At 45.8% G+C, this 9952-nt stretch overlaps 1 protein-coding gene across 1 annotated transcript; it reads left to right on the top strand.

The window, feature by feature from the left end:
• Positions 1-132: 132 nt before the first annotated feature.
• LOC115167171 (AFG3-like protein 1) lies at positions 133-9733 on the top strand. The gene is made up of 17 exons (XM_029721333.1): positions 133-403; positions 1365-1452; positions 1609-1677; positions 1794-1915; positions 2375-2524; positions 2712-2786; positions 3031-3155; positions 3356-3626; positions 3916-4053; positions 4319-4472; positions 4822-4929; positions 7139-7264; positions 7634-7744; positions 8011-8126; positions 8319-8519; positions 8601-8795; positions 9003-9733. The coding sequence occupies exons 1-17, from the start codon at positions 275-277 to the stop codon at positions 9228-9230; spliced, it is 2406 nt and encodes an 801-aa protein (XP_029577193.1). The 5' UTR covers positions 133-274; the 3' UTR covers positions 9231-9733.
• Positions 9734-9952: the final 219 nt, after the last annotated feature.

The raw sequence follows: 9952 nt of genomic DNA, 5'->3' as shown, positions 1-9952 counted from the left end.
AACATAAATACAATAAAATGTGAATACTTTAACTCGAATTAGTTCAATGTCCTTATTATACAATTCACAAAACGAATGATTGACAGCAGTGATACATACATAGATACATATTTGTGAATGTTATTTTTTGTTTCAATTATTTTACATCAGGCTTATATAAGATTGTTGACTTGGTTTATCTCACTCGGCGTAATCGTAGGTCGTTTTAAACTGTTGAGGCTCGGGAGTTGATCCACCGCAACAGCGGGGATACCCTGCCTGCTCCAGCCGAAGTATGGTTCACATGATGGGGCTGCTTTCAGTGAGTGTTTGGCCCCTGCGGAACGGGGTGCAGGCTTGGGGCAGAGGCTGCGCCACCATCCATGCAGCTTTTCGCTACAGTAACTTTAGCTCATTATCGAAGGTAGGGTGTCATTTATTTAAATAATGCCGTCCGCCGTCAACTTGCAAAAGAACCATGTCATGCTATCACACAACATTGATGACATATTTACAATATATTTAAAAATGCATGATTAAGCCTTGTTTGCCTATGCTTGATGAACTTTGTCATAAAGAGTTTATTGCATAAAGATCCCGTCCTTGCTTATGAAACATTTTCCCCCTCATTCATTTCATAACATAGCGAGTTGCTGCGTTCTGTGGGGAAGGGGGCGTCTCAGCTGCAGCACATTATGGGTCATGGCTAGAAGCGATCACTTCAGTTTTGATCAAATTAACGTCAGATTTGATTTTTCATAGCATGTTAGGATAATTTACTCAGCAGGTTAGGAGAATTAACGTATCATTTTAGGATAATTGGGTTATGGTTAGGACAATTTGTTAGTGTTAGATAAAATGCAAAAAACTTTTGCAAATCTACTTTTGACGTAAATTTGACAAACTGGATCCTGTCGCAACGGTCTCAGAGTTTTTCGTATTATTCTAGCCTTGACCCAAATTGTGTGAAACATTCAAATGCCTTTTGCCAAATCGATGCTTTTATAGCCTAACATAAATTCAATGAGTTAATCTGTTTATTAAGGACTTTAACATTATTTACTGTAATAATAATCAATTTACCTGGTTCAGTTATTATGTGTGGATGTGTTGTATATTCAATGAATAGTAAAGGGTAAAAATGATGCACACCCAAAAATGGTTTTGTAGAGGGGCTGACTAACAGAGAGTAAACTATAAAAAGAAAGTTGGTTGCTATACCCATTTAAATGTTTGGGAGCATAATTATAATATTCAGTGAATAACATCTGAATTGTCTTCAACTGTGTATTGTTGAATATCAGTAGCCTAATGCAGATATTTTAACCCTTTCGAATATGAGATTCAAGGTAGGCTGTGTTAATCCAATCCTGCTCTCTCCTCAGTGTTCCACATTAAAACGAATCAATCCCATGGGATTAAATCAATGCACTTTCACATTGGCTCGATTGCTCAGTTCCAAACCCCCACGAGGTAAATCACTCTAACACCAGGAATATGTTGATGTTATCAGCTGTGCATGTAATGACCATGGCAATTACAGATGACTGTGCAATTCATTTTTGTTGTTGTTTGATTGTGTCCTACATCTTCAATCCCTATGCTAATTAGATGTTTTAATTGCTTCAGGATTTGAGAAGTTCTTCCCAAAGAGTGAGGACACTCCTGGAGTGAACAACTCATCTGAAGAGAACGGTGGTATGACTGATGGCCTATATCCTGTCTCTCTGCTGGCCCACTGTTAACACTAGGATGTCAATGATGGACAGCCAGTTGTCTGTGATTTAATTTCCTGTGTCATTTTGCTTGTTTAGATGAGAAGACCAAAGAGACAGAATCTCAGGGCGGAGGAGAAGAGGGACCAAATGAAAGTGGCGAGAGAGAGAGGAGGAGAGGCGGAAGGAAGGATGAATCAGACTGGTGGACACGCTTCCAGGTCTGTTTCAAAGCCTCCGCTTTCTACAGATCAGACATGTAAACAAACAAGATGTGCCTGTTTTCTCCACAACAACAGCATTCTGTCATCACTCATGTTTGATTTTCCACCCCTTAAGCTACCTGATCTGAACCAGAGACGCTACACAAACACATCAGTCAATAATGCCTTGTTTAGCAGCCTGTTATGTAATTGATGAGAGAGGAAAGTAAAAAAAGTAGAGTTTCTATTTATAAAGGGCTGCTGTGTAAGAGGATAAAGGGTCACCTTTTATCATACTGCTAATGGGGGGGTTGACAGTTTGCATGAGAGGGAGGCAGACGGTGGCCAGAGCCCCACTCTGCCTGCTTCCACTCAGACACTGTGTCTGTGCGTGTTCGCTTGTGCGTGTGTTGATGAGACTTCTGTATACATCATTTCCACCCTGTTTCCCCTCATTGTTTTCTCTGAATCTGACAGAATGATTTCCCCTGGGATGAGACGACCATGCGCAATGTCGCGATCGGATTCGCCGGCATGGCCTCCGCGTTCCTGTATTTCTACTTCCGAGAGACTGGGAAGGAAGTCTCCTGGAAAGACTTTGTAAATAACTACCTGGCTCGAGGACTGGTGAGAGACAGGGGATATATTGGTTACTTTTCTTCACTAGTTACTATGTAATAACATTTTATAAAACCCATAAGTAAAGTATTATTGCATGTGTTTTCATGCCTGGAGCTGTTATGTCATTGTTTGTGTGTGGAACAGTGAGTCTGAGGTCTTCATTCTTTGATGTTTCTGATGTGTTCTCTGTCAGGTGGACCGTCTGGAGGTAGTCAACAAACAGTATGTCAGAGTCATCCCAGTGCATGGAGTCAATACGTCAGAGGTGGTGTGTACCAAATAATCACAGGGGAGACATTTGGGAGCCCTGTTTTTTTTTACATTATCCATAGGTCCCCTTTCTTTGGACTTCAAGACATGTATAGAGTTTACAAGTTAGTAAGATATGCATTTGGATTTAGATGTCTTATGTGGTTATGTTCCTTAATGTTTTGGGTTTTGCTTGGAATTTAACCAATGAGGAATGCAAACAGTTTTCTGTTCACATCCCCTTGTCTCTCTGTGTGTCACAGAGCTACCTGTGGTTCAACATCGGCAGCGTGGAGACGTTTGAACGCAATCTGGAGCTGGCCCAGCAGGAGATGGGCCTGGACATTACACACAGAGTACCTGTGATCTATGGAAGCGAGAGCGACGGGTGAGACATCATGAGGTCTAGGCCATGGGATGGATGAAGAGCTGTGGGAACAGGAAGACTTAATTTGAATGTTGTTCAGATTAGGAGCTGTGGGGTTGGAACTCATTTGAAGGTCCTCTCTATCAAGTGCTCACTGACCCTGGAGATGTTGATAGATTGATTGGCCCCTTAATGCTAATCTCTCTTTTATTTATATATAGTACTTTCCTGATGAGCATTCTTCCAACCATGTTGCTGGTTGGCTTCCTGCTCTTCACCATGCGCCAGGGACCAATGGCAGGAGGCCGTGGCGGAGGGCGGGGCAACCCCTTCAGCATGGGCGAATCCAAGGCCAAAATCATGAAGGACAACATTGACGTGAGATTTAAGGATGTGGCTGGCTGCGAAGAGGCCAAGCTGGAGATCCTAGAGTTTGTCAACTTCCTGAAGAACCCCCGGCAGTACCAGGACCTGGGGGCCAAGATCCCCAAGGTAACTCTTTCCTTAGATACCATACCAGCATCTGAAACACTACTCAGATAACCCTGTTGTTCAGGAGGATGATCACCAAGATAAAAATAGCAGTGTGTTGGATTTCATGGCCATGTCAGGAAAACACTGCAGTTGAATTTGTGTATGCGGTATGACGAGCTGAGATTATAGTTAATTGGCTGTTTGTTTACATAGACATTTCCTTTGCATCTCAGTCACCACTGCACTCTAACCTCCAAGTACCCACAAGAGTGCCCACTTATACCAGCTATGACCATGTGCTTCCCAGGGTGCAGTGTTGTCGGGTCCCCCCGGCACAGGGAAGACCCTGCTAGCCAAGGCCATAGCCGGAGAGGCCAATGTCCCCTTCATCACCGTCAACGGATCTGAGTTCCAGGAGATGTTTGTTGGCGTGGGCCCAGCCAGGGTGAGTACTACCCCAGGGGAGAGGGGAGGAAGAGAGACAGTTGGATTACAGGGTGGATTTCTGTTAGCTTTTCCTCTCTTTGTCTAAATATTTGCTTTGAGGTCATGCACTTGTTTCACTCCTCTATGGGAATAAATACATGTCTCTCTGTATCACTGTATTGACATCAGTTTTATACAATAAGCATGCAAAACTTTGCTAAAGTGTTGATTTGTTGTGCTGTGGACCTACCCAGTAATGTAACCCATGCCTTTCCTTTTTCCAGGTGAGGGATATGTTTGCTATGGCCCGTAAGAACGCTCCCTGCATCCTGTTCATCGATGAGATAGATGCTGTGGGCAGGAAGCGAGGCAGAGGGAACTTTGGGGGACAGAGTGAGCAGGAGAACACACTCAACCAGCTGCTAGTGGAGATGGATGGTAGGTCTGGTTTGGTGGTCTTACACTGGTTAAATCAGCTGCTAGTGGAGATGGATGGTAGGTCTGGTTTGGTGGTCTTACACTGGTTAAATCAGCTGCTAGTGGAGATGGATGGTAGGTCTGGTTTGGTGTTCTTACACTGGTTAAATCAGCTGCTAGTGGAGATGGATGGTAGGTCTGGTTTGGTGGTCTTACACTGGTTAAATGAAACATAAAAAGGGAAATGATTCCCAAAGACAATCAATGAATGTGCCATGTTTAATTAACCATAGTTCTGTGTCCTGTTTATTATGTGACCCTTCTATACAATCTTAACTGTTTTTTCATCACTTCTCTGTTGGGTCTGTAGGGTTCAACACCAGCACTAACGTGGTCGTCTTGGCTGGAACCAACCGACCAGACATCCTGGACCCGGCGCTGATGAGACCTGGGCGCTTCGACAGACAGATTTACATAGGTACGGTACAGTCAGTCCACTCCTGGAACTGTTTATTTCTGTCATAGCTCTCTGTTCTGTCATAGCTCTCTGTTCTGTCATAGCTCTCTGTTCTGTCATAGCTCTCTGTTCTGTCATAGCTCTCTGTTCTGTCATAGCTCTCTGTTCTGTCATAGCTCTCTGTTCTGTCATAGCTCTCTGTTCTGTCATAGCTCTCTGTTCTGTCATAGCTCTCTGTTCTGTCATAGCTCTCTGTTCTGTCATAGCTCTCTGTTCTGTCATAGCTCTCTGTTCTGTCGTAGCCCTCTGTTCTGTCGTAGCTCTCTGTTCTGTCGTAGCTCTCTGTTCTGTCGTAGCTCTCTGTTCTGTCGTAGCTCTCTGTTCTGTCGTAGCACTCTGTTCTGTCGTAGCTCTCTGTTCTGTCGTAGCTCTCTGTTCTGTCGTAGCTCTCTGTTCTGTCATAGCTCTCTGTTCTGTCATAGCTCTCTGTTCTGTCATAGCCCTCTGTTCTGTCAATGATCTAAATACTGTAGTAGGTACAGATAGTCTAACTTTTGCAAGACCTAATCTGTCTCTACCTGTTGCCACATATCAACACAGCCATTGTTACAGATTATCAGACAATTCATTGGCCCCTCTTTCAGAGTCCACCTCTATCAGTACCTCACATATACAGGGAGGCAGGTAGCCTAGTGGTTAGAGCGTTGGACTAGTAACCGAAAGGTTGCAAGATCAAATCCCCGAGCTGACAAGGTACAAATCTGTTGTTCTGCCCCTGAACAAGGCAGTTAACCCACCGTTCCTAGGCCGTCATCGAAAATAAGAATTTGTTCTTAACTGACCTGCCTAGTTAAATAAAGGTAAAACAAAAATATAAATATAAGCCACAGTATGTGGAGTTGGGTAGATGCTGCTACCTAGCCCATGTAGGGTATACACAATGCTCTCTATTTCTACTCAAAGAGCATAGCTTACTTGGATTAAACATAGTTTACCTGGATTGAACATGGTTACCTGGATTAGAGTCCCCAGGATTAACGTGACATTAGCGTTGCTTTCTTTGCTCTGGTGTTGTTCTGGCTCTGCTCTCTGACAACTCTTCCTCTCTGGTCAACAGCCCACAAACAGAATGAGCTTTTCTGCCCTGTCGTTGGATTAGCATCTTCAGCGCAGTCTATTGGGGGATTACCCAGCCTGATCCGGCCGGCATATCTCATGACATTAGCACGCCATGCCTCTCCTGACCTGACCCCCATTACCATAGTAACGAGCTAGCCTGGCCCTGTGAGTTTAGGGAAAGGAGTTTGACCTGAACAGGAAAACCTCAGTGTTATAAATTCTAACTAGAGCCCAGAGTTTTTCGCTGTTGGGTCCTGGGGTCATTGAAAACTCCTGGTCCATATTCTAGTCTCAGACAGCCCTGGCTGAAATGAATGTGGTTAATATACAGAGGTTTTTTTGTCACCTTTCCCTGGGTAGTGAAACCACTTCCTACAGCCCTTGCCGACATGATTAGAATTTGACATGACCCCATTTTAGCAAAGCAGTAAAAGCTTGCCTGTGGTTTTTGTCCTCGCAATTAGTCTTATCAAGCTATTTTAGAAGTGAAAACTTGGAAGTGCACAGAGATAAAAAACAAACATATTTTTGGTCACGTTCTTGGCAAAAGTACAGGTGCAAAAGCACTGACTGTGCAAAATGTTTTTGCCATCAGTACTATCATAACTTGCCTAATTTCCTTATCTGTGTCGATAGTGGTCTGATTTGAGCTGTGCCCAACATTGCAGTAACATGTTATGTCAGCTGTGTGGATGTGGTTGTACTCTTTGTGAGTGAGGTGAGATGGCTGATCTAGGTTATTTTTTACGGCTGGGATCCATTTTCCCCCAAGTCCATTCCAGCTGTACAATGGTAGGCAGTTCTGGCCTGGCCTCACTGGCCTGCATTCTTCTGTCTGTCATGGAAACTAACTGCAGCGGGAGTGAAAGCTTCTATAAACCGAAAGGTTATGTAACCGGGGGACAGTAACCATTAGGGATAGGAGGCGAGGCAAGCTGCTCCCCTGGGCCCTCTGACTAGGGTGTCAATATTTTCCCTCTTCCTCTCCAGCCTGGGCCAGTGATCCGTCCCCATAAATATGTTTCACTTCCTCCCTGTCAAACCTGATCCCCCTCTCTTTCCCTTTCTATCCCTACTCTAATTCAAATTCTCTTTCTCTCTCTCCTCTCAGGTCCACCAGACATAAAAGGCAGAGCGTCCATCTTTAAGGTCCATCTGAGGCCTCTGAAGCTGGACTCCAGTATAGACTCTAAAGCTTTGGCCAGGAAACTAGCTGCCCTCACACCTGGCTTTACTGGTGAGTGCAGGGCCAGGTGTGTTTGTCTGTGTGCACGTTGACAGCTAGCTGTGTAAGGGATGGTTCGGATTTTGGAAATGAAGCCTTTTATCTACTTCCGTAGAGTCAGATGAACTCATGGATACCATTTTTTATGTCTCTGTCCAGTAGGAAGGAAGTTAGAGGTGGCTTTGCAGGCCAATGCTAACTAGCATTAGCGAGACTTCGACTTTGCGCTAGCTTTACCAAAATACTTCTAGGCTTTGTGATAATCTAGTTAGAATTTGCTCGTGAGGGAAGTAGATAAAGGGATTCATTGGCAAAATCCCAAACTATCCCTTTAAAAGTAATGATGAAATGAACACAGTACATGGTTCTTTCAACATACAGGAGCTGATATTGCCAACATGTGTAATGAGGCGGCCCTGATAGCAGCACGCTACCTTAACGAGTCTATCAACGTCAAGCACTTTGAGCAGGCCATCGAGAGGGTCATCGGAGGTAAGCTACTGTCACTGACTGGGGGATGGTGGGGAGAGTGGATGTCAGGGGTCAGGGCTCAAACAGGGAGTTCATCTTTGGAATGTAACTGTCAGACTGGCTGGTGTTGACATGACCTTTCTGCCCTGTCTGTCGGGGCCAGTGAGGCCACTCTTTCACTCCTGAACAAGTAACCAAGCCCCCTCCCCTAACACACACAAGTGCAGCCTTGAGACATGAAACTCCCACACACTTTGTGGTTGTAAACATGCCCTCCTTTCCCCCAGGTCTGGAGAAGAAGACCCAGGTACTACAGCCATTAGAGAAGACCACTGTAGCATACCACGAGGCTGGCCATGCTGTGGTGGGCTGGTACCTGGAACACGCTGACCCTCTGCTCAAGGTGTGCGGCCATCTCCTCCCCTCTTCCCTCCTCAATAACATTCTCTTCTCCCCTCTCTTCTATCGCCTTTTATTCCCGCCCACTGTCTCTTCTCTGTCCTTACTGTCCCTGTTCTACCTATCCTACCTATCCCTCAATTTCACCCTGAGCAGAATGTAGGATCTTACCTGTTGGTTTCCTCTCCTGTCCCAGGTGTCAATCATCCCCCGGGGGAAGGGTTTGGGGTATGCTCAGTACCTTCCTAAGGAGCAGTACCTGTTCACGCGGGAGCAGCTGTTTGACAGGATGTGTATGATGCTGGGAGGACGTGTGGCAGAGCAGGTCTTTTTTGGGAAGATCACCACAGGGGCACAGGATGACCTCAGGAAGGTCACGCAATCTGCCTACGCACAGGTAAATGCATGCGCGCTCACACACACACACACACACACACACACTCTAACTTCTCTCTCTCCCCCTCGATCCCTCTCTCAGGTGGTTCAGTTTGGGATGAGTGAGGTGGTGGGCCAGGTGTCTTTTGAGCTCCCCAGGCAGGGAGAGATGGTGATGGAGAAGCCTTACAGCGAGCCCACGGCCCAGCTCATAGACCAGGAGGTCCGCTCACTCATAGACGCTGCCTTCCAACGCACACACCAGCTCATCACTGAGAAGAGAGACGTGGTAGAGAAGGTGAGGGGGATAGAGAGGGGTATGTAGGAGAGATGGTGACAGAGGAGGGACATATGGAGAGGGCTAGAGAGAGCAGGTCCAAATCTCTTAACCCTAAGAGGGGGAGAAATAGGATGGCAGTCCCATCGATAACGTATCAGAAAGGTATAAAGAACATGGTTGAAAAGTGGTCTAACCTCCATCCCCTCCCATGTGTCTCTCCTCCAGGTGGGGAGGCGTCTCCTGGAGAAGGAGGTCCTGGACAAGGCTGACATGCTGGAGCTGCTGGGTCCTCGCCCCTATGAGGAGAAGTCTACGTATGAGGAGTTTGTGGAGGGGACGGGGCCCATGAAGGAGGACACCTCCCTTCCAGAGGGCCTCAAGAACTGGAATAAGGACCGGGGGATGGAAGAGCCTCCCCAGGAGCAGCAACGCAAACAGGTTCTTTACATGTAGACTGACACCACGTCTGACCTGGCCCCCACCCAACCAGGCCACTGGAGGGACATGTTGAGACTTCATTTGGGGAGGGGAGGGGAGGGCACTTGACATGACCCAGACAGACTGATATCAGGGGAGGGTGTCAGGTTTAAAAAGGCATCCCTGCACCATGTCCCTGATGGCTACAGATTGAGGGTTGTGGGGTGCAGCAGGGGATCTGCTCCAACGGCCTAGATTGTGCAAATTCTCAGTAGACTTTTTTTTAAATTCATTTGGGAATGCGAAAAGGTGTTCCTGTATTTTGGTTTTGCAGGGCATGAGATTCATCAATCTGTGAAGGATATCCACTCCACCATGCCGTTCCTTTCCTTCCCTGGAGATTCCCTGCTGTACTATGTTCCTCCTTTATCCTGACCATAGTGCATTCCAGGGCCGGTGTGGTCATTCTAAGGCCCTAGAGACCATGATCCATGGTCGTCAAATCTTTGTCATAGGGAAAATATATTGTTTTAATAGTTGTTGTGTAGTAGTCATTATTCAACCTTTTTCATTGTGTGTTGGATGAGTTTGTCTGACATGCAACATTTTTATGAATATATGATCATGCACATCAGGGATGGGCGACTGTCGGCGGCCATTTTGAAGGCCCTTGGATCAATTCCCCCCCAACTTACTGTTGCGAGTTAAAATACACAAGGTGCAATTTCTACATTTGGTTGCACATCAGTTTTTCTGTT

This window comes from Salmo trutta, chromosome 29 (assembly GCF_901001165.1).
Source record: "Salmo trutta chromosome 29, fSalTru1.1, whole genome shotgun sequence".
Classification (NCBI taxonomy): Eukaryota; Metazoa; Chordata; class Actinopteri; order Salmoniformes; family Salmonidae; genus Salmo; species Salmo trutta.
Note: the sequence above shows the minus strand (reverse complement) of the source record. Positions and strands in the feature narration are given on the sequence as shown.